Source organism: Pelodiscus sinensis, chromosome 3 (genome assembly GCF_052426305.1).
Source record: "Pelodiscus sinensis isolate ZL-2025 chromosome 3, ASM5242630v1, whole genome shotgun sequence".
NCBI classification, from domain to species: domain Eukaryota; kingdom Metazoa; phylum Chordata; order Testudines; family Trionychidae; genus Pelodiscus; species Pelodiscus sinensis.
Window position 1 is genome coordinate 148,995,242 of NC_143054.1, and position 25,513 is coordinate 149,020,754.

General features: G+C 45.7%; 1 protein-coding gene across 9 annotated transcripts in view; it reads right to left on the bottom strand.

Annotated features, from left to right (window-relative positions):
* LPGAT1 (lysophosphatidylglycerol acyltransferase 1) overlaps positions 1–25,513 on the bottom strand; it is a 249,199-nt gene that overhangs the window by 126,860 nt on the left and 96,826 nt on the right. For all 9 annotated transcript variants that reach the window (XM_075925141.2, XM_075925145.2, XM_075925139.2 and 6 more), the window contains one exon: positions 10,778–10,904. In XM_075925141.2, the coding sequence (XP_075781256.2) occupies positions 10,778–10,904 (127 nt within the window). The remainder of the gene's footprint in view (positions 1–10,777; positions 10,905–25,513) is intronic.

A 25,513-nucleotide genomic window follows, 5' to 3' on the forward strand; every position in this document is an offset into this window, starting at 1 on the left:
TTACAAAGGACCTTCTTTTCTGCAAGTGGGAGACTCCCCACCTGGGCCTGTTAGCCTCAGACACCAACAAGAAATGCGACGAGTTTTGCTCTTACATGGACCAGTGCCTGGGGTCGGTGGGAGATGCCATGATAATGTAGTGGATCCCTTGCCTCCTGTATGCTTCTCCTCCCCTTCCCACTCATACATGAGGTTCTAAGGGTGCGAAGGTACAGTGCATCGGTGATTCCGATGGCCCCGGCGTGGCCATAGCCACACTGGTATACCCTGATGGTGCTGTCAGTGGAGGACCCCATTGCTCTACTTCTCCTGCCAGACCTGTTGACTCAGGAGCTGGATCAGGGTCATCTGTACCAGCCGAGCCTGCAATCCCTCCACCTCATGGCATGGAAGATCTGTGTTTGAGGTGTGGGGAGCTTCTCTGTTCGAACCCTATCAGAGGAGTACTGATGATATCTGCCAACATGCATGATGCAGAGGTCTCACAGGTCTAGAGCTAGAGGGGAGAGGATCGAGCTCCACCCTGTTGATTGATATAAAACATCACTGTTGTGTTGTCCATCAGGACTGAGACATGATTGCCCCTCAGCCAAGGAAGAAATGCCTGGCACTCCAGGTGCACCACCCTCAGCTCCCTGATGTTTATATGCAGCAACTGCTTGGAACAGGACCACATATCTTGAGTCCTGAGTTTGGTGAGGTGGGCTCCCCATCCTGTATCATCACCAGCTACATTGTAACAGGCTGCTGGGCGAAGGGAACTCCCCCCCACACTTCGTTATACTACAGGCACCAGTCCATTGCAGCCAGAACCTCGGGAGGGACAGTTACCACCGTGTCAATATTAGCATGGGCTGGATTGTAGACCCTCGCCAGCCACGTTTGCAGGAGGTGCAAGCGTAACCTGGTGTATTGCACTATGAAAGTACAAGCTGCCATGTGATGCAGAAGTTTCACACAGTTTCTTGTAGTCATCAAAGACGCGGACTGGAGATTTAGAATTATGTCCCTAATTATAGTAGTAAGTTGAGGGTCAGTAACATGGAGTCAGCAGGCCTAAATAGAGGCCTGTAACATGCAAACAGCAACAGGCCTGCAATCTAGTGAGCAAGACTTTGGTTCAGTAACACAGGAGCCAAGAAAGAGGCCCTATTGATAACTATGTGATTGTGTAAGTTAGGTCAAGCATGGAAGGACACAGGGAGGCACTGGGTACAGACTGTAGGCCAAAGGGGAGTAATGGAACATCTTAATAAGAAATGTCTTGGTATAAAAACTCTCTAAAAACTAATGCACATACCGACCCAGGTTCAGGACCAGGTCGGAAATTACAGCATGAAGGATAGTAAGCAAGCCCCCCTTCCATAAGGTGAGGGGTGGTAACTAGGCAACAGAGGGTGGTAACCTCGTACGTAAAGAAATGATGTAAGTTGTTTGCACCTGTCTATAAAAGGACACCGCAGAGGGTGCTCTCCGGCCGACCTGGGGGGGGAGGGGCGCACGAGGCACCTGAACGGCAGGTGTCACTGCCTAAACTTACAGAATGCACAGTAGCTTAACTTTGACTAACTGCTATTAATATCTGATATATGGCAATAAGCCTCTCCCTTGTTGGTACCTTGTCAATGCAGGCCATAGTGCCCAGTGGTGTAACATTGTACTCATCTCTGTTACCAACTGGTAGAGCTTTGCATTTGACAATAAACCTGCTCGATTGATTTCAAACCTTGCCTGCATCTGTTGTTTCCAGGACCTCTCAGAGATCTTCTGTGTTGACCCAAGTGCACGGGGTCTAACGCTCTAGATAAAGGGAGTACTGATTGTTATGCACGCAGCCGAAAGTTTATCACTGATAGAGTAGAGGTCCTGTCAGGAGCGCGCCAGGACGACCCTGACCAGACGACGCTGACAGTCCAGACCACCGAAGGTACCGAGGTACGAAAACACCGAGGTACGACAATTAACACAAATATGTTGCTCACTAGAGCCACCCGCCCTGTCATAGCACCTAGTCTTGCCTCTCACCTCCCCCTCGTTCCCCCCCAAATTCTATCACCTGCATGGGGACGAGGATGGGTTTCGCCTTATTCAACATGAGCCCTAGGCGGGCGAAAGCATCTCCAGCCAGGTCTATGTGACAACACCTGGCTTCAAGAGTGGCCCCTGATTAGCCAGTCCGAGGTAGGGAAAGACTTGCACCCTCTCCTCCCAGCAAGGTGGCCACCACTGCCATACACTTGGTAAACACTCTGGGGGCAGTGGATAGGCCAAATGTAAGGACCACAAACTGGTAGTGATCTGTGCCTACCGTAAAGCGGAGGAACCTCTTGTGGGAGGGGATAATGGAAATGTGGAAGTATGCGTTTTTCAAGTTGAGGGCAGCGTACCAGTCCCATAGATCAAGGAAGGGAATAATGGAGGGTAGTGTCACCATCCTGAACCTGGACTTCTTATAAAGGCACTGAGCCCTCTGAGGTCTAGGATGGGACGAAGATTCCCCTTAGACTTTGGGATCAGAAAATACCAGGAGTAGAACCCTTTCCCCCCCAAAACTCAAATTTACAAACATTATAAGCTTCTGAACACAGTCATTTCCCACAACTCCCATAGGCTCAGAGTTTGAAAGCTGTATTCTTCAAATAGTGCATCCAAACAAAGCATGATCCAGTCCCAGGCTACAGGGCTGTGCTGAACTCTCCCCGCAGTTGCTCTTCCTGGCAACAGTGGGTTCTCTGGCATTCGGTAAGGCCCATTGCGATATTTAGCTTTTGAAAAGATTGTAGGGAGACAATCTTCTGTACTCTCAAGATATGCCTACAATGCAATTATCAATGAGACACCCATGGCTGGAGAGGACTCAGACTTGTGGGGCTTGGACCAAGAGGCTGTTTTATTTTAGTGTAGATGTTATGCTTGGGGACCCTCTCCCCTCGTCTGGTCCCAAAACCCTACAAGCCTGAATCAGCTGGCACCGACTAGTTGCAGTTTTTAATTGCACTCAGGAAAAAAGTTAGATTCTAGAAACATCTGAAATTGGGCATCCAAAATTGGTGGACATTTTCAGTAGTTTTCAACCTAATCTGTCTTAGTTCACCATCTGTAAAATGGATGTAATATTATAAATTTTCATCTAAGCCATGAGTTCCCAAACTGGGGGGGTAGGGGGGGAGGCGCAAAGAAATTCCGGGGGGGAGGGGGTGGCGGGGCGACCCAGCCTCCCCCCCATCAAGTTTTGCTGCCCTGTTCAGTTCTTCCCCCCTTCCCCTTTTTTTTGCTCAACAAGTTTTGCTGCTATGGGGAGGGGGGGGGTTAAAGGTTTTTCAAAAATCAAAAAGGGGGGCATGATGCCAAAAAGTTTGGGAACCCCTGATCTAAGCTCTCCAGTAATAATTTTTCATTAAATTTTTTTCAAGGAGTAACAGAACATGGAGCCTTTCACTTCTTGGTCAGCAGTCTGAATCTTGCCCAGGTTATTAAGGGACCAAAAATAGTTAACATCTGATAGAGTGTTCAGTGGCCTATGACTATAACCTTGATTATCCTTTAATCACTTGTGGTCTAGTACAGGAGTGGGCAATAAGTCAGATGTGGTTCACTAGATTTAGCTCCTGGCAAGCCACTAGAACTTTATTTGCCCACATGCATCTGCAGGTTCAGCCACTTGCAGCTTCCACTGGCTGAGGATCACCATTCCCAGCCAATGGAAGCTGCAGGAAGTGGCGCAGACTGAGATATATATATATATATATATATATATATAGCACAACAGAAGGTACTATTTTTTCCTTCCAACCAGGGATGGAAGTCTGGGCCAGGAGAGAAAATGTGGCAGGTATCAGGCTGGCTGCTGAAAAGTGGGCAGGAATGGGCAAAGTGAAGTTGGGTATGTGGTTCTCAATCTGTTTCAGAATAGTTTCTGGTTAAGAATTGACACCATGAACATGAGACACCTGCTTTTTGGACAAGCAAAGCTGCTCAGAATAATACAGGCACAAACATTTCACAGCCAGCAGCAATTTCAAACAAACAAAATAAAAAGAAACTGGGCCTCAATTAACCTGAATTCTCATTTCTGGATCAGTTACAGTATTGTGACAATAGAACTAAAGGATTTTCATTAACACTGAAAGCTATCTCAATGACAACAGCATTCTAAACCATGATCTATTCTCCATATACACACACCTGCTGTCTCCACGGATTCTCACTAGTTCTCATAATTGCTGTTCCTGAAAAGATTAAGCTGTCAAGAGAAGGACTGTTATTGAAATGCAGTTGTGCAACATCCGGCCACAAAATTCTCAAAAAGTAAAGCCAGTAAATGATCAGTTTACTGATCAGGGTAACTGGTGGGTTGGCAAAGTGACAGACAAAACCTGGAATGAAGTCCAAATAGAAGTATTACTGTACATGCTTAGTACTAGCTACTGAAATGGGACACATAATATAGCATAACTCAAGTCATTTCATCAATAGCATTCATAGCTTACTGCTAATGTTGCTAAATATAACCCTTACACCCGCGTTTCTCAAACTGTGGGTCCCGACCCCCTGGTGGGTTGCAAGCAACTTAGAGGAGGGTCAGCAAGCAATTTAGAGGGGGTTCGTGGTATCACCAAGTTTGAGAACCCCTGCCTTACACAATTCTTAAAAATAAGTTTTAAGAAGCATAAAGCTAACTTGAGGGGAATTTAAATATTCCATTACCCTTTCTACTTCATATAGTCAATTATCAGAAATATTCACCTTATTCATTCCAAAGAACTTAACTAACCCTGGCCTAAAAAATAACTTTGAATATGGGTGCACCTAACCTGCAATTGATATGACAATCACTCAGAGAAGAAAATGTACTGACAAACTGACACAGTGTGCACAGATGTGCATCGAGTTTAAGTATTTTATTAGACCAAAATGTTTAGCTAAAATAATAATCCACTGAAATGACAAATCTGGTTCTCACTTCAGATATATTATTTCTGGTTCTCTGGATGCTCAGGAAGACACCCATGTATAGGTCATAGTTTAAAGGGATTTTTAACCACAACAGCTAGAGACTATTATTAAATGACAACTGAGCTCTGAAGAGCAACTGAGATGGCTGTGTGTCAGTTCAGGGAAACTGCACCTGTATTCCTCTCCTCTATGGCCCGGCAAAGACAACCACTCTCAGGATTAGGTGAAGATACACCTCCAGGCTGAACAGTTCCCTGCCTTCGCTGTGTTACTACCAATGAAAGACAGACTGCTTAAGCAAGCCTGCTTGCTTCTCTTCAGAGAATAGCAACAGTATGACATGGCAGTTCACAGTTAAACTATCACACAGCTCTTTCTATGCTAGATTATTTATTCTTAGCTACAGAGAAAACAACTTTAAAACAATCCAGGAACCTATAGGCTAATATGTTTACCAGAGATCGCCTCAACTCCAACATGGGTTCTGACAGGTGATCAACACCTTCAACATCACAACACCTTCTATAGCCACAAAAAGATAACAGCCTGAGCTCATTCATGAAAAGTTTAGTCCTTCCTTCATACAGTTGAGGGATCTTTGATCTGGAATTTCCAGCAGGAGGTAATCAGTAGACAAGGGTTTTTCTCCCCAGAGCAAAGGTTCAAAAGGTCTCCCAAAAATCACCTGGAAAAGCCACTTCAAAGAACTGTGATAGAAATGTAGCCGTGTTAGTCTGGGGTAGTTGAAGCAAAATGCAGGACAATGTAGCACTTTAAAGACTAACAAGATGGTTTATTAGATGATGAGCTTTCGTGGGCCAGACCCACTTCCTCAGATCAAATAGTGGAAGAAAGTAGTCACAACCATATATACCAAAGGATACAATTTAAAAAAATGAACAAATATGAAAAGGACAAATCACATTGCAGAACAGAAGGAGGATGCGGGGGGGTGGGAAGGGGGAGGAAGGAAGGTAAGTGTCTGTGAATTGCTGATATTAAAGGTAGGGAGAGTGGGATGTTTGTGAGTTAATGGTATTACAGGTGATAATTGGGGAAACTGTCTTGATAATGGGTGAGAAAGTTCAAAGACTTGTTAAGTCCCTGGTGGTAAGTGTCGAATTTTAACATGAATGACAGTTCAGAGGATTCCCTTTCAAGTGCAGATGTAAAAGGTCTTTGTAGCAGAATGCAGGTGGCTAAGTCATTTAGAGAGTGTCCTTTCTGGTTAAAGTGGCAAGAAACTGTTTTCTCTTTGTGATCTTGTCTAATATCTGTTTTGTGGGCATTAATCCTTTGGCGAAGTGTCTGAGATGTTTGTCCAATGTACATAGCAGACGGACACTTTCGGCACATGATAGCGTAGATTATATTTCTGGATGCGCAGGAATATGTGTTCTTGATCTTATAACTCACTTGGTTAGGTCCAATAATGGTATCAGCAGAATGAATATGTGGACAAAGCTGGCAACGGGGTTTGTTGCAAGGGAAGGTACCAGGGTTGGTATTAGTGTGGTATGTCCTGTGGTGGTTGGTAAGAATCATCTTGAGGTTAGGTGGTTGTCTATAGGAGACTATGGGTCTGTCTCCCAGAGCCTCTTTGAGTATGGTATCCTGTTCCAATATAGGCTGTAGTTTCTTGATAATGTGTTGGACAGGTTTAAGTTGGGGGTTGTAGGTGATGACAAGTGGTGTTCTATTGTTGGTTTTCTTGGGTCTGTCTTGAAGTAGATGGTTTCTAGGTATTCGTCTGGCTCTTTCAATTTGCTTTTTTGTTTCTCTGGGTGGGTAGTTGAGATTTATAAATGCTTGGTAGAGATCCTGAAGCTTCTGGTCTCTGTCAGTGGGGTTAGAGCAGATCGGTTGTATCGAAGGGCTTGGCTATAGACGATGGATCGTGTGGTGTGTTCTGGATGGGAGCTGGATGCATGTAGGTAACTGCTCTAACCCCACTGACAGAGACCAGAAGCTTCAGGATCTCTACCAAGCATTTATAAATCTCAACTACCCACCCAGAGAAACAAAAAAGCAAATTGAAAGAGCCAGACGAATACCTAGAAACCATCTACTTCAAGACAGACCCAAGAAAACCAACAATAGAACACCACTTGTCATCACCTACAACCCCCAACTTAAACCTGTCCAACACATTATCAAGAAACTACAGCCTATATTGGAACAGGATACCATACTCAAAGAGGCTCTGGGAGACAGACCCATAGTCTCCTATAGACAACCACCTAACCTCAAGATGATTCTTACCAACCACCACAGGACATACCACACTAATACCAACCCTGGTACCTTCCCTTGCAACAAACCCCGTTGCCAGCTTTGTCCACATATTCATTCTGCTGATACCATTATTGGACCTAACCAAGTGAGTTATAAGATCAAGAACACATATTCCTGCGCATCCAGAAATATAATCTACGCTATCATGTGCCGAAAGTGTCCGTCTGCTATGTACATTGGACAAACATCTCAGACACTTCGCCAAAGGATTAATGCCCACAAAACAGATATTAGACAAGATCACAAAGAGAAAACAGTTTCTTGCCACTTTAACCAGAAAGGACACTCTCTAAATGACTTAGCCACCTGCATTCTGCTACAAAGACCTTTTACATCTGCACTTGAAAGGGAATCCTCTGAACTGTCATTCATGTTAAAATTCGACACTTACCACCAGGGACTTAACAAGTCTTTGAACTTTCTCACCCATTATCAAGACAGTTTCCCCAATTATCACCTGTAATACCATTAACTCACAAACATCCCACTCTCCCTACCTTTAATATCAGCAATTCACAGACACTTACCTTCCTTCCTCCCCCTTCCCACCCCCCCGCATCCTCCTTCTGTTCTGCAATGTGATTTGTCCTTTTCATATTTGTTCATTTTTTTAAATTGTATCCTTTGGTATATATGGTTGTGACTACTTTCTTCCACTATTTGATCTGAGGAAGTGGGTCTGGCCCACGAAAGCTCATCATCTAATAAACCATCTTGTTAGTCTTTAAAGTGCTACATTGTCCTGCATTTTGCTTCAACTTCAAAGAACTGTTTGGGACAATACAGGTGAAGTTCCTAACATTTCCCCAAGATTTCCCTTAGTATCCTAGAAAATATACATAGAATCCTACAACAAACAATTAGATTGTAATTGAATAGAGTTCAGTGGTATTACATTTAATTCAATAAAAGGTATGACTTAATTCCATAAGGCTTCTCTTGGATATAGAAGTAACTAGCTAAGAGGCTCCTGGGAATTTCCCCAAGCTACTTTGGTAGACATTGTCTTGCACAGTATCTTTGCTGACACGAAAAGGTTATGAAATATGACAGCTTGAATGTTATTTGTTCACCAATATCAGCTATGTAAAGCGAAAGACAGTACTTTCTACCACAATGGCAGAGTTTATTTTTGAGGTAAGCCCAGTTGTAATTTGAATGAGCAAGTCATTAATCATACCTCTATCATTTAGTTCTAATTTAAAGTCCACCATAAAATAGTCATATGATAGTTTCAAATTAAACATTAACATTTAAGAATCTTTCTATGTTTTACTACCTTGAGCGTTAATTGTCATGGCGAAAAAACATCCGGGACTACATATACTCTGAGGAAAAAGAAGAGGGTATCCAAACCTTAGACATAATTCAAAACAGCTTCTTAGCTCACTATTTAGAGCAAGTTGAGTCCGACTAGGTAGAAGGTGGGGGCTGATGGCTCATGCCATCTAGACCCTTTGGGTATTTTGTGTGATGGGTCCTGCCAAGGTTGGCTTCCTTGCCTCTGATGTGGTTGTGGTTTGAACTGTTTGAGAAGGTTTTCAGTGTGTAGCAGAATTCTCAGCCCATATAATTTGTTATCTGTCTGCTCTGTAAATAGAGCATAGCCATTAAAAAGGAGGGCCTGAGCCTCAGTAGATAACCCAGAGAAGAGCAGCCAGGGTTGCCCGTACGGGCAACTACCAAGATGGAACGGGAGTGGGAGGGGAGGAGAAATACTGGCCACATGACCACCTCCCATATAACTTCTCCTTGTACACCAATAACCCTGGGAAGGGCCAGAACACCCCAGCTCTGCTCTTCCTGAGGGACTAGCAGAGGTCTGCACCAACAGCAATGGTGCTTGCAATGTAGACTGCAGCAAGGGCCTGGGCGTCGGCACCACTGATATGAAGCCCTGCTCCGCACAGAACTGGATATGTAACGGTAGGTACCCAGTGACCAGGATCTACTGGAGCAGCGACTTCGCAACTGACGGTGATCACAGTCACATCTAGAGGTGGAACAGTCCAGATGGAACATACGTCTCCGTGGGGACCTTAGTGAATGGTAGGGCTCAGTGGAGCCACAACAGAAGACCGGAGAGCCACATTTAATACTTCATGACTTGTACTTCATCGTATTGCAGGCTGGTCGTTCTGGGAAACTCCCCAGACACAGCAACACCCTTCTTGGGGATCAATGGCAAAGTCTTGGCTCCTGTTGGCCGAATGTTCTCAGGATCCATAATGACTCTGTTTGATGGGACAGCCTAGAACCTCGCTTGCTGGGAGGCATGTGCCTCTAAGGGTCTGTTCGAGGTAGCCGGCAAGGTCCTCTTAACTCCTATTGTCAGTGCCCAGAGTCTGGACACCAGATAGGGCTTTGTTGTGACTGCCTCCCCAGATCTGAGACATGTTGGCTCCTAGTGAATGACCAGTGCTGGGGAGTGTCCCGTGATGGGACGTGGTGTTATTCAGGTGCATGAAAGGGCATCAAGGTGGGCTTATCCTAAGGTCTGGCCAGCGTGGGCAGCACGGGAATCATCAAGATTTCCTGCACAGCCTGGAAAGCTTTGGGCATTAATAGCTCCCCTGTGTTGGAGCTTATAAGCAAGGGACAGGATGGGCTGCACTGTTACGCTGAACATGAGCTGAAGCTCAACTTCCAGAATAAGTGACAAGGAGTCCTGTGGCACCTTATAGACTAACAGATGTATTGGAACATAAGCTTTCATGGGCAAAGATCCACTTTGTCAGATGCATGTAGTGGAAATTACCTGCCTCTGGAAATTTCCACTACATGCATCTGACAAAGTGGGTCTTTGCCCACGAAAGCTTATGCTCCAATACATCTGTTGGTCTATTAGGTGCCACAGGACTCCTTGCCGCTTTTGCAGATCCAGACTAACACGGCTACCCCTCTGAAACTTCCAGAATATGGAGCTGAACTGCCCAGCACAGGTCTTGGCTCTCCCCTAGCCTTGTCCTTCTCCTTGTGGGCAGTAGGAGATCAACCCCTATCAGCCTTCTTCAGTTTTCTGGCCATGACTGCATAGGGGGAGTCAGGGCCAGCTCAACACTACACACTTACGCTGTGGTGCTGGGTGCTAAGTCAGACCTTTGCATCCAGGCTGGAGTAAGCGCTAACTACATCACGAGTGACCGCTCATTTTGACCACTAATTGAAAGAACGGGGTAAGGTCAAGTACTGATAGAGGCAGCAAGGAGGGAGAATTGACTAGACTAGTCCTTAGTATCTCTGCTCTGTAATTTCCATTTTTCACATCGCATGCTGCAGCACAGTAAAGTGCAAGCATAATTTGACCCACTGGCTGGATGAGAGAATCCCAAGAATCATTAGACTATCTACAATATATGTTGTTGAAAGTTGATGACTAATCACAATACAACTGCCTCACACATCCACACACAAACCACTTCTAAATAAAGATTAAGTACAAATTTTATTTTAACTCAATACTCTGAAATGTGCTCACGCTGATTTTTAGTCCTTAATTCAATTGTGTACTAAAAGTTTTTCCTACCTGTAATGCACATGTGTGACTGTCGGTCGTCTGTAGCCAAGAATCCAGGTCTGAATGTCTATAGGTTCTGCATTAGGGTAAGCAATGGTTGTATCTATCACCCACTGAAGGCCTTTTGATTTACACTCTATGAATAAAGAGGAAGAAAGAAAATTGTGTGTTAACTGTAGACCAAATAATATTCTATTAGCTTGACGTCCATTCTTGTGCTACATTTCCTTAATTATATTACTTAATTCCTCACAAATGTTACTTAAATCCTTCCCCTCCCCGCTCATGGTCCCTTAAAATCAGGTAAATCAGGAAAAAGACTAAGGACATGGTGAAATTCTTTCAATGTAAAAATCTCAGACATACAGCCAAAATCTCAATGTAATTACAGGCAGTCCCCGACTTACGCGGATCCGACTTATGTCGGATCCACACTTACGAACGGAGCTTTCTCGCCCCGGAAGTCGGGGCGAGAAAGCCCCGTTCGTAAGCTGCTCCGGTGCCCCTGGTCTGCTGGAGACCGTCTCCAGCAGACCAGGGGCACCGGGTGGGTTCCCGCGCTTCTGAGGCTTTGCCAGAGCAAAGCCTCAGAAGCGCGGGAACCGCTGCTGCTGCCCCTTGAGACCCGGTGCCTGTGGTCTGCTGGGGACGGCCCCCAGCAGACCACAGGCACCCGGACTGAAGCCGCAGCCGCGGGGGGTCCCGCGCCTCTGAGGCTTTGCCAGAGCAAAGCCTCAGAGGCGCGGGGAACCGCCGCTGCTGCCGCTTTGACTAAAGCGGCAGCAGCGGCGGTTCCCCGCGCCTCTGAGGCTTTGCTCTGGCAAAGCCTCAGAGGCGCGGGACCCCCCGCGGCTGCGGCTTCAGTCCGGGTGCCTGTGGTCTGCTGGGGGCCGTCCCCAGCAGACCACAGGCACCCAGACTGAAGCCGCAGCCGTGGCGGGGTCCCTCGCCTCTGAGGCTTTGCCAGAGCAAAGCCTCAGAGGCGCGGCACCCCGCTGCCGCTGCGGCTCTGCTCCCCGTGTCCCTGGTCTGCTGGGGGGGGAGGGGGGGCGCGCAGCTAGTGTGCTCCCCCCCCCCCCAGCAGACCAGGCTTTTGTTTTGGACTCTGGGGCAGAGCAGCTGGGGCGCTGCCGATTGGTCCTGCAGCGCCCATGGGCACTACTGGACCAACCCGGCAGCACCCCAGCTGCCCTGCCCCAGGTCCTGATTCAGCCGCTGCTGGTCAGTTTCAGCAGCGGCTGAATCAGGACGTCTGGGGCAGAGCAGATGGGGTGCTGCTGGGTTGGTCCAGTAGCACCCCAGCTGCTCTGCCCCAGGCGTCCCCAAGTCAGCTTCTGCTGAAACTGACCAGCGCTGACTACAGGAAGCCCGAGGCAGAGTTGCTCTGCCCCGGGCTTCCTGGAATCAGCTGCTGATCAGTTTCAGCAGCAGCTGACTTGGGGACGCCTGGGGTTCTTAAGTTGATTCTGTATGTAAGTCAGAACTGGCGGTCAGTTTCAGCAGTGTCTGAATCTGGACGCCAGTTCCGACTTACATACAGATTCAACTTAAGAACAAACCTACAGTCCCTATCTTGTACGTAACCCGGGGACTGCCTGTACACTGAACAGTTTCTAGCTAGTGTGATTTTTTTTATTGAGATGATCTGTGCCTTGTGTGCTAGTATATAAGCATGCACACTATTTGACTTAGTTTTGATATACTGCATTTTATATAGAAAGCCACAATATTTCTTCATAAAAGTCCTCTTTCCTAGATGACTACATAAAAAGTAACAGATTACCAAAGATGACAGTTAGTAGAAACCTCAAGTCACATTTAACCATTTACATAGTTTACCTTTTCAGTTAGTTCATTCTATATTTCATTCAGGTTGAGCAGTTTAATTTGCTTCTGTGATGCATGAGCACAAAGCAACATGTGATTTGCAAACAATGCAGGCAATAATGAACAAAAATGTTTTAAAATACATTACTTTTAAACATTTCAGCAGAAATATTTCGGTTAGTGTTTGGTTTCTGTAGAGGCCCTCTTACCCTTAAACTATTTCAATAGAGAGGAGGGAAAAATCTTAAGCCTAAATTAATTTTTAGAATAAGATATATGTATTGGCTTTACTACCACATTCACCGATGTATTATCTCAACACACAAAAATCAATAATTAATTTACCCTCAAGACATACTTGTTATGGAGGAAAATATTATTATCCTCTTTCTAAAGTGAGAGAAATGAAACCACATCAATTTAGGGACCTGCCTATGATCATGTGGAAATTTGTGGCAGGCCTAGAATAGCACATTCCCAAGCAAAAACACCAAGAGAAAGCTCATTTCCTTCTCCAAGTGTTTTGGAGTGAACAAAATTTTCAAATTAAAACCCTTTTCCTATCTGAAAATAAAGAGAACTTAAAAAATACAATGAAAAAAGTACATGCAGGCATTATCATTATACTAAGGAGATAACCGAGTTGGTTCAAAAATCAAAAACATTCTCATGAAAAGGTTCTTATATTTTTCAATTTTCAAAACATTTTATTTGTTCTATAACATTAGTCAAGAAAGTGCAAAACAATTTAATTTGTTTAAAAGAATTTCAACCATGGATAATAAATAATGGTTTTTAATTATGGCCCAAATATCAAACAGTGGTCACTATTATTAACTGACAAAAAAAAAAGTGTGTGTGTCTGTAGGTTTGTTTGTGCATGCTTAACACGTTCAAAAGCTTCAGGGGGCAGCTGAGTTAATTTGTAACTGGAAAAACTTAAACAACTAATAGTCTAGCACAGTGGTCACCAACTAGTAGTTCAGAATCTACTGGTAGGTGTTGGAGCCTCTGACAGGTGATCATAACGGGTTTGGCCACATGGCTATTTTCAGCTGCTCCTCCCCACACTGAAGCATGTCTCCAGCCCTTTGCCTTAGACCTGTTCCCCCAGGAGCGTCCTGCTTACTACGCAGGACAGGGGAGGGAGAGGAAGTCAAGGTCCCCTTCTCCCACCCTGTATCCTATCTCCACAGAGCAGAGAGGGGGCACAACAGGACTAGGAACAGAGCAAGTCTGCGGTTGCTTTTGGGAGTGGTGCAGGGCTAGGGCAGCAGTGAACCTGCCTTAGCCTCACTGCACCACCACCCAGGAGACACCTGAGGTAAGCAGGGCCCAGCTGGATCCCACATCTTGAAACCCTAACCCAATCATGAATCCCCTCCTTTACCTCAAGCCCCTGCTCTAGCCCTGAGTCCCCATGCATCCAAACAAACTCCCAGGGCTTGCACCTAGAACCAACTCCTGCAACCCAACTGCCTGCCCCAAGCTCAACTCAGAGCCCGTCACCACTCTAAATCCCTTAACCCAAGACCGGAACCTGACCCCTAACCCTCTGCCCCAGCCTAGTGAAAGAGAGTGAGGATGGGGAAGGGAGGGAGGATGGAGAGAGCAGGGACAGGGCCTCGGTGAGGCGGAGCATGGGGCACAAAGGATTTGGGTTTGAGGTAGATCTTGGATTGCACTTAAATTCAAGAAGTGATCTCATGCTTAAAAATGTTGGAGACCACTAGTTTAGCAGCACTTTAAAGACTAACAAAACATGTAGATGGTATTATGAGCTTTCGTGGGCACAACTCAATTCTTCAGATGAATGGAGTTAGAGAGAGAAGGTGCAAATTGTTCTTAACCAACCAAACAATGGATACTTAAGTCACTACGATGTGGAATAGTGATAGAGATGTAGCCGTGTTAGTCTGGTGTAGCTGAAACAAAATACAGGACTATGTAGCACTTTAAAGACTAACAAGATGGTTTATTAGATGATGAGCTTTCGTGGGCCAGACCCACTTCCTCAGATCAAATAGTGGAAGAAAATAGTCACAACCATATATACCAAAGGATACAATTTAAAAAAATGAACACACATGAAAACGACAAATCACATTACAGAACAGAAGGGGGATTGGGGGGGGGGGAAGGAAGGTGAATGCCTGTGAGTTAATGCTATTAGAGGTGGGGAAGGGGAAATGTCTGTGAGTTAATAGAATTAGAGGTGATAATTGGGGAAGCTATCTTTGTAATGTGTAAGATAGCCGGGGTCTTTGTTAAGTCCGGTGCGGAGAGTGTCGAATTTTAGCATGAATGCCAGTTAAGAGGATTCCCTTTCAAGTGCAGATTTGAATGTCTTCTGAAGTAGGATGCAGGTTAGCAGGTCATTGAGACTGCGTCCTTTCTGGTTGAAATGACAAGCAACTGTTTTTTCTTTGTGATCCTGTCTAATATCTGTTTTGTGGGCATTGATTCTTTGGCAAAGTGTCTGAGACGTTTGTCCAATGTACATAGCAGACGGACACTTTCGGCACATGATAGCATAGAAGACGGATTACAAGCTATTAGAAACACTATCCCAGAGGACACCACTGCCAACGTGGTAGTAGACCTATGTAACTTCGTTGTCACCCACAATTATTTCCAGTTTGAGAACTTATACCTCCAGATCAGCGGCACAGCCATGGGTACACGCATGGCCCCACAGTATGCTAATATCTTTATGGCTGACCTAGAACAACGTTTCCTCAACTCCTGTCCCCTTTTACCCCTTCTCTACTTACGCTACATCGATGACATCTTTATGATCTGGACGCATGGCCAAGAAACACTGGAGACATTCCACAGAGATTTCAACAACCTACACCCCACCATTAACCTCAGCCTGGACCATTCCACACGAGAGATCCATTTCCTGGACACCACAGTACAAATCAACAATGGAAAATTAGACACCACCCTCTACAGAAAACCCACTGACTCATACAGTTACCTACATGCTTCCAGCTCCCATCCAGCACACACCATACGATCCATCATCTATAGCCAAGCCCTTCGATACAACCGCATCTGCTCTAATCCCACAGACAGAGACCAGAAACTTCAGGATCTCTACCAAGCATTTATAAACCTCAACTACCCACCTGGAGAAATAAAAAAGCAAATTGAAAGAGCCAAACGAATACCTAGAAACCATCTACTACAAGACAGACCCAAGAAAACCAACAATAGAACACCACTTGTCATCACCTACAGCTCCCAACTTATACCTGTCCAACACATTATCAATAGATTACAGCCTATACTGGAACAGGACACTAAACTCCAAGAAGCTCTGGGAGACAGACCCATAGTCTCCTATAGACAACCACCTAATCTCAAGATGATTCTTACCAACAACCACAGGACATACCACACTAATACCAACCCTGGTACTTTCCCTTGCAACAAACCCCGCTGCCAGCTTTGTCCACATATTCACTCTGCTGACACCATTATTGGGCCTAACCAAGTGAGTTACAAGATCAAGAATACATATTCCTGCGCCTCCAGAAATATAATCTATGCTATCATGTGCCGAAACTGTCCGTCAGATCACAATGAGGCTGTCCTTACTGGGGTAGCCTCATTGTGTCCCAGTTTCAGCTCCGGTGGCTGGGACCACGTGGCAAGCGGCTGCCCCTAACTCTGGGGCCAAATACAGTGTGGGGAGTGGATGCCCCAGCGGCCTGGGAACAGCAGTGGAAAAAGGACACCAGCAGCTCCTCTAGTGCCTGTACTGCTCTAAGCCCCACTCCCACAAGCCCCAGGCTGCTGCTGGGAGCCCAAGCAGATGCAGCTCTGTCGAAGGGCAGAGAAACAGGGCTACTGAGTGGCCCCATACCCACAGCTCCTCTGGCATGGCCATACCTCCCCTCAGCCTCTCCTCTCCACCCTGTCCTTTGGCAGGATTGACTGCTGTACAGACAGAGGAAACCCTATGTGGAAGGGCTGGGAGCAGTACAGCTACACCAAAGGAACTGCCAGTATGGGGTCATCCATCTCTCTTCTAGTATAATGCACCAACTATAAGCATCTTGCTGGTGCAGCATTCTGTACCGTACCACCAGATTTGCCTTGCTGATGGGTGGGCTCTCTTTTAGTAATAGCCACACACAATTGTAGATTATTATGCAGCAGAACTGAGAAATGGTCTGTTTCTCTCAGGGAAGGAAATGCTTTTAACAGAAATAAACCAAACACGCAGGAAGGTAAGGAAGTATAATACTTAGGCTTAGAAGGATGTGATTTTTATAGGTAAACATCAACTGCTTCAGAGGTACAGGCAGTCCCCGGGTTACGTACAAGATAGGGACTGTAGGTTTGTTCTTAAGTTGAATTTGTATGTAAGTTGGAACTGGTACATATTGTAGGGGAAACTCTAGCCAAACATTTCTCCAGAGCTCAGTTTTATTCTCCCACACCTCACTTCCCTCAGTCCTTTATTCTCAAGCTGATGTGCCTGCTGAGAAAAGCCACTCCGCATCTCCGTGGTCTGCTGGGGGGGAGGGCGCTAGCTTCGCGTCTCCTTGGTCTGCTGGGGGGAAGCAGCTAGTGCGGGGTTGCCTCACCCCGTTTGTAAGTAGGGATCCGATGTAAGTCGGATCCATGTAACCTGGGGACTGCCTGTATAACCGAGTTAGTCTGTAACTGGAAAAACTTAATAGTCTTGCAGCACCTTAAAGACCAGGGGTGGGCAAAAGGGCTGGGTTGATCCAGCCTGCAGAATGTTGGGCCACAATTAGGGCGTGGGGACAAGGGGAAGCGCATGCAGCTCCTGGAAGAGCAGAAGGAGACTTTGCGTCCTCTCCTGTCCTCAAGCCCTGATTTGGTCTAGGGGTGGGGGAAGCGCACAAAGTTTCCTCCATCCTGTCCCATCCTGCGAGGAGCGCTTAGTACTTAGAAGCGCCACACGCTCCTGGCAGAAGGAGGCCTATCAGGGCCTAGAGGCAAGGGGAGCATGCTAAATTTCCTCCACTTTGATTGGCCTGGGCGCAGAAGGGGGAGTGGATAAAGTCTCCTCCCACCGGCAGGGGCATGGGCACCTAGGGGAAACCTCTGGGGAAGGAGGCACACCTCCACCCCTAGACCAATCATGGTCTGTGGGTAAGCAAGCAGGGAAGTATGCTGGCCCCCGCCCCTTCCGCTTGAGACCCAGGATCACTTCAAAAATTTCTGAAGAGGCTCCCAGCAAAAAATTATTGCCCACCCGTTAATGTAGATCGTATCATGAGCTTTCGTGGGCACAACCCACTGAAAAAGCTCACGATAAACATCAACTTCACTAGTCACACACAAATGAAGGGTGTGAAGGGTAACAAGAAAGGCTTCCATAGGCATCTTAGCAATAAGAGGGTGATCAGAGAAGGAGGGTGTGGGGCCCTTACTGGAAGAGGGAGATAACTGAACGACAGATGATGTGTGAAAAGCTGAAGTACTCAATGCTTTCTTTGTCTCTGTCTTCACAGCCAACACAGTACAGGAAAGAGGTGGACAACTCTTGGTGGAGAAAGAACACGTTAGGAACTATTTAGAAAAGCTAAACATACAAATCCATTGGTCTGGATTTAATGCATCCGAGGGTACTGAGGGAGTTGGCAAATGTCACTACAGAGCCTTTGGCCATTCTCTTTGAAAATTCGTGGAGACAGGGAGAGATCCCGGATGATAGGAAAAAGGCAAATGCAGTACCCATCTTTTAAAAAAGGGAAGAAGGACAATCCAGAGAACTACAGACCAGTCAGCCGTACCTCAATACCTGGAAAAATCATGGAGGGGATCCTTAAGGAATCCATTTTGAAGCACTTGCAAGAGGGGAAGTGATCAGGAATAGTCAACAAGGTTTCACAAAGGGCAAGCCATGCCTGACCCATCTGATTAGCTTCTATGATGAAGTAACTGGCTCTGTGGATATAGGAAAGTCAGTGGATGTGATATAGCTTGACTTTTTTTTTCAGTGGTTACACTCAAAGAGAGCAGGAGACAGCTGTTGCTCACAGGGAGCCAGCTGCCAGTGAACACAAGCTCCCTCCTGTCCTCTCCCGTGCCTCCCTGCAATGCTACCTTTGATACAGAGGCAGCAACTCAGGGGGAGGAGCAGGCACTCTGCAAGAGCCAGTACACACAGGGAGCTGGCTTGACAGCCAACTTCCCACATGTACTGTCTCCCGCCTACTCCCTCCCACCCTCCAAACTGCTTCCTCTGTATCAGGGGTTACATACAGCCCTCCCTTGCTGCCTCTGTATCACAGTCAGCAGTGCAGGGGGCAGGCAGTTTTGTGGAAGCCAGTGCTTGTGCCCCCACTACCCAGAGACCAGCTCCCGCCTGCCCCCACCCCTCTGCTGCCTCCGTGGGAGTCAGCAAGGGAGGAGACAGCAGTCACAGGAACTGGCTTAAAAACCATTTCCTCAGGGGTGCCAGCTTCTGTCCCTTTCCCCCTCTCCCCCGGATACAGAGGCAGCAATGCATGTATCCATTAGGATTAACTGATGATCCCAGGTTTATTCGTGTAAATGACTACCTGCTAACATCCCTAGTGGATATGCAAGAAATATATTAAAACAAATGGTAGAAAGAAGGTAAATTAGGTGTTTCTATTCTTCCGGTCTCATAACACAACAAAAAGGGGATACATTAAAAAGTGGAAAATTCAAACATTACAAAAAGGAAATAGTTGTTCATAGGAGACCACCACCACAATGGAAATTATTGCCATAGGATGTCTTTGAGCGGTGCTTTTTTTGTTTGTTTATATATTAAAAAAAAAAAAAAGGTGCCTGTACTCCAGAGGAAAAGTTGTTGAGTTCTGACTGGAGGTGACAGTTCTAAATACCATCACCAAAAAAGCACTCTCTCTGAGACCAAGAACATAACAAGACTCAAAAAAATATCTGCCCAATGTGGGTTCTTACACCTTTCTCTGAAGCATCAGGTTCCCACTTGTGTCCAGAGACAGGATACTGAATAGACCTTTGAAAGGTGCGCATATCATGCACCTTTCCTGGCCATACCACTCCACATTGATGTCAGCGAAATGACCTCTGATCTACCAGCACTTGCAACACCATGGAGAAGTATCCCTTTCACTTTATGTGCTCTTTGGCAAGGTGATCAGATGCCAAGATAGGGCCATGCATCCATCTATTAAAATTGTCAGGCGCATAGAAGAACATAATTTGTTGGACAAAAGTCAACATGGTTTCTGTAAAGGGAAATCATGTCTTACTATTCTATTAAGAGTTCTTTGAAGGAGTTAAACATGCGGACAAGGGAGATTCAGTAATTATAGTATACTTAGATTTTCAGAAAGCCTTTGAAAAGGTCCCTCACCAAAGGCTCCTGTGTAAATTACATTGTCATGGGATAAGAGGGAAGGTGCTTTCATGGATTGAGAACTGGTTAAAAGACAGAAAACAATGGGTAGGAATAAATGGTAAATTTTCAGAATGGAGAGGGGTAACTAGTGGTGTACCCCAAGGGTCAGTCCTGGGACCAATCCTGTTCAACTTATTCATAAATGATCTGGAGAAAGGGGTAAGCAGTGAGGTGGTAAAGTTTGCGGATGATACTAAACTGTTTAAGATAATCAAGACAGAAGCAGACTGTGAAGAACTTCAAAAAGATCTCCCCAAACTGAGTGACTGGGCAATAAAATGGCAAATGAAATTTAATGTGGATAAGTGTAAAGTAATGCACGTTGGGAAAAAATAACCCCAACTATACGTACAGTATGATGGGGGCTAATTTGGCTACAACAAATCAGTAAAGATCTTGGAGTTATCGTGGATAGTTCTCTGAAAACTTCCACACTGCAGCGGCGGTCAAAAAGGCAAATAGGATGTTAGGAATTTTTAAGAAAGGGATAGAAAATAAGACACAGAATATCTTACTGCCCCTGTATAAAAGTATGGTACACCTACATCTTGAGTACTTTGTACAGATATGGTCTTCCACCTCAAAAAAGATATTTTGGCCTTGGAAAGGGTTCAGAAAAGGGCAACTAAAATGATTAGGGGTTTGGAACAGGTCCCATATGAAGAGAGGTTAAAGTGACTGGGACTTTTCAGTTTAGAAAAGAGGAGACTGAGGGGGGATATGATAGAGGTATATAAAATCATGAGTGGTGTGGAGAGGCTGAATAAAGAAAAGTTATTTATTAGTTCCCTAAATAGAAGAACTAGAGGACACCAAATGAAATTAGTGGGTAGCAGATTTAAAACTAATAAAACTTCACACAGTGCATAGTCAACCTGTGGAACTCCTTGCCAGAGGAGGTTGTGAAGGCTAGGACTATAACAGAGTTTAAAGAGAAGTTAGATAATTTCATGGAGGTTAGGTGTCCCTGGCCTCTGTTTGTCAGAGGCTGGAGAAGGATGGCAGGAGACAAATCGCTTGATCATTGTCTTCGGTCCACCCCCTCTGGGGCACTGGTGCTGGCCACTGTCAGCAGACAGGCTACTGGGCTAGATGGACCTTGGTCTGACCCAGTACGGCCATTCTTATGTTCTTATTGCCCCATTGCAGGTAAGGAACCCCATCATGGCACAGTCATTCACTATGTCCTGCCAGAGTCACTACCCTTCTTAGCAGAAGTCGGCCCTGCAAACTTGGGTCACAACAGATCCCATGATAGACTTACCCACTCCAAATCGATGCCCCACGGACTGGTAGCAGTCTGGCATTGCAAGCTTCCACAGAACTATAGCCATTTGCTTCTCCATTGTTGCGGGAGCTCTCATTTTAGTACCGCTGCACTTCAGGACTGAGGAAAGCTACCACCACACAGTTTGTGGAAATTGGCCTTAAGCATTCACAAGTTCTGCAGCCTCTTATGCCATAGCAACATAACAATATGGTCTCACCAGGCAGTGCTTGTTTTCTGGGCCTAGAAACTGCACTCAAGTGTGTTAAGGTAATATATGACTCATCAGCAACTTCAAATTGTGCTTCTCTACATCTTCCAGCAGGGGTACTTGACTGGCATCGTTGTCCCATGAAGCAGCACCTGTAACTGCTGTATAAATGCTATAGGACAGTGATGGACAACCAAGGCTAGTGAATGGGCCATATGAGTGGCCCTCCATCTCAGTGGGTTGCAAGATTATCATAACCAATTTCGTCTCCCAGATAGGGTAGTTTTGCTAATTGTACTTGCTTACCTAGAATTTGCAGGGTGAGGCCACTGAACCTTAAAAGTGCTTTGATTGGATGAAAAGGGCGCACGTGGCTCCCACAGTCAATATTGTGTGTAATCAGCACACACCTCACTTCACGTGTACTCCAAGGATGGAAGCTTTCATTCCAGCCCTCTGGGCTGCAGGCCCCACATATGGCTTCTTATATGACAATACCCTCTGAGTAGACAGATTGCTGGTCTGATCCTGTATGGGAATTACTATACTTCTAAATAAGGGGTGATCGAAAAGTATTGAAAACAGATAACTAACTAGCCAAATTTTAAGAGACTACATAAATATCCCAAATGCTCAGGGTAATTAATGATTCATTTCTGCTAATAAATCCATTAATTCCTTAAAAATGGAGACTACCTTGTGGATTCAGTATCTGAATTACTAGACTGTGCTTCACTCCATCACGAAACCCACCCCTCAAAATACAAAATGTTAAAATGAGATTTCTAGCATGCATATCTGATTCAAAGTATAATCACACAATTATTTACATCTATCATTAGTCCATTTAATGTTAGAGATTATTTTACTGAATAGGAACATATACCGTGTTTAAAACTTTTTTCCATTATGAAAATTGCTTTCCTATAATTTTTGTTCCCGGATAAGTATTTCATTAGATTACCACTCTTGGATCTATGATTTCAGGCCAAGATTGGCCAGGGACTTTGGTAGCTTTAAGATTTTTGAGCATCTCTAACTCTCCACATACCAGTTCCTATAATATATTACAATGATGTTAACAACGCCACTTCTATCTTAGAGTCTCATCCAAAAGTAACTGCAATCACTCAGTGTAATGGCACCCACTGACTTCAGTCAGTTTAAAATCAGGCTCTTATGGAATCTTGAGTTGGACACACCTGAGCAATATTATTGTCAGGTAGATGAGCTTCATTTATTCCTCTTAATGGGGTCCTTCCAAGTCTAGCTGTGACTATCCAAATATAAATGCAGAGTAAGCATTTGAAAAAAAAAATTCAATTACCATACAGACTTTGCAGTCTGATACATTTTACTATAAACCATGGGTAGAGATTTCCCATGTTTTGCCGTCATTTGCCTTTATTTCAGATCTGGACAGTATTTACTAGACCCCATTTATCAGAGAGATTCTTCATTACAAAACATGACAAGCTGTGACAAATTCAGGAGATACTATGTAGGTGTTAATTATGATACAATTCCTTGACCACTTCTTTTTATTTGATCTTTGCCAGATAAGAAATCTCTCTTCTTTCCTTACATGAAGTAACGCCTACTTTCCTTTACTTCAGGCTGGTATCCGTGCATGATGACATAGCAACATTTGAAAATGCACATGCAGTTTAAAAACAACAAACCTGACATTTGCTTAGTTACCAGGGCAGCAATACAGGTCTTCCTTGACAACAGAGAAAGTATGTTGCCTCAAGACATTTAGTACACTTAAAATGCAGAGGTGCAGCGATCAGTGTGTGATAGGACTGCTCGGTCTCAGCTAGCACCAAGTCCAGCAGCCCCTAATAATATATTGAGATATACCTATCTCATAGAACTGGAAGGGACCTTGAGAGATTGAGTCCAGTCCCCTGCCCTCATGGCAGGACCAACTACCTACCATCCCTGATAGCTTTACCCCAGATCCCTAAATGGCTCCTTCAAGGATTCAACTCATAACACTGGGTTTAGCAAGTCAATACTCAAAACAATGAGCTATCCCTCCCCCCATGAACATGGGCTGCTTGGTAGCAACAGTCCCAGTCCATGGTGGGGGGAGGGAGAAGGCAGCTCCCCACTGGGACCCCTTCAGCGAGGGGGAGAAGGAAGGGGCGCATGCCGCGCCCTTAAGACAGTGCTGGGGGGAACTGGATTTTAAGGCTGAACCCTGAATGCTCTTGTACATTTCAAAAGCAGAAGCAGTGGCAGTGGGAACCAGTTCCCCCGCCATTTCCTGCTGTGCCACTGCCTCCCCTACCCTCCATGGAGACCGTGCTGGGGGGAAAACAGCTTAAATTAAGTTAACTTTAGTTAAACATAAAACTTATTCAGGCCCACAAACGGGGTGGGAAGTGATAAGGGGAGGAGGGGAACTGCCCTGGGGCCTGGCAATTCAAAAGAATGACTACTATAAAGAAAATTCCCAATTATCATTCATCTCCTAATCACTATATTAAGCGGACTTCATCATGAACAGGGAGTGTCTGAGCTGCTGCAACTTGGTTTTTCAATTGTTAAAGCCCCTGGCAGACATCCTACTTTAAAATATTTTAAATTAGCCACCTGCATTCAAGATACCAAAGATGCTGTGTAGTTATCTATGAATCCCCTAGCCCAGGGGTTCCCAAACTTTTTGACACGGGGACCAGTAAATCCATTCACAAGCTTTCAAAGGACCAGTAACATTCATTTGCATATCTGCATATTCATTAAGAAAATTACAAATATGCAAATACATTGTTTTTGGTCCTCCCAAAGCCCCCAGGGCCAGCTTTAGCAAAGCTTTTGATACGGCCACCCACAACGTTCTTACCAGCAATTTAAGGGAATTTGGATTGGAAAAATGGACTGTAGTCCAATAAACCCCCGCACCACTACATCATGTATTGAAAAGGGGCTCTTATTTTCAGAAAGCTGACACCATCTTTGGAATTTTTTTATCCATATTCTCATTCCGGATGATGAATGCATCAGGTTCTCCCCATTCTGACACACTATAGTGCCTTTAAACCTCACTGTCAACAGTGGGGATATTTAAAAGGCACGGCTTTTAAATTTTTATTCAGGATCTGCGTGCGCTCTGAACTATCCCGCTCCCCGCTGGCCGATTCTTGCCCCCACCCCCACCCCGGGCCAGCCCCGCTGTCCCTGCCAGCCGATCCTCTCTCGATCTCTCCTGGCAAGCCCTGCTGCCCCGCCAGCCCTGCTCCCGCCAGCTGGTTCCCCATCCAGCCCCGCAATCTCTCCCAGCTATCCTCACTGCCCACGCCAGCCGGTTTTGCCCCCCCTCCCCCCCAGCCCGCGATCTCCCCTGGCCAGCCCCACTGCTCCTGCCCCGGCCAGCCCTGCTTCTGCCAGCCAGTTCCCCCAGCCAGCCCTGCTTCTGCCGACCGGTTCCCCTCCCTATCTCCACCGGGCAGCTCCACTCACCCGTCTCTGCTTCCCTGCAGCCCATATCCAACCCCCGCTCCTCCCCCCGCCACAGCCAGCAATAAGAGCTCACCTGATAACCCTCACTATGCCTCTGCCGGAAGCCTGAAACATACGGCTGCATCCACCCAGCCTGGCTGAGGGCTTGGGGAACCCGGCACTGCACGGGCAGTCCAGGAGCCTGGAACACCCTGGCAGCCATGCTGAGGCCCGGTATTTTTTCCACCGGGCTGCAGCCCATAGTTTGGGAAACGCTGCCCTAGCCCATGTATCCCAAACCAACAGACTCCCAAACCAACAGACTATCTACTTGCATCTAGGAGTAGAGAATTAGTGGAGTGAATCTCATACATCAGGCTGGGCATTCAAACACTACTATGTTGCATGTAAAAGAATCTAAACAGAAGAGGAAGTGGAGAAAGAACGGTTACTTACCTCGTAACTGAGATTCTTTGTCGTCGGAAGATTTTCCCTCAGCAGTACCTTTAGAGCCAGCAGGGAGCCCCCTACAGTGGTGTCGGTATATCAGTGCATATATACCCCTGCTGGCTCCCTCCCCACTCCAGT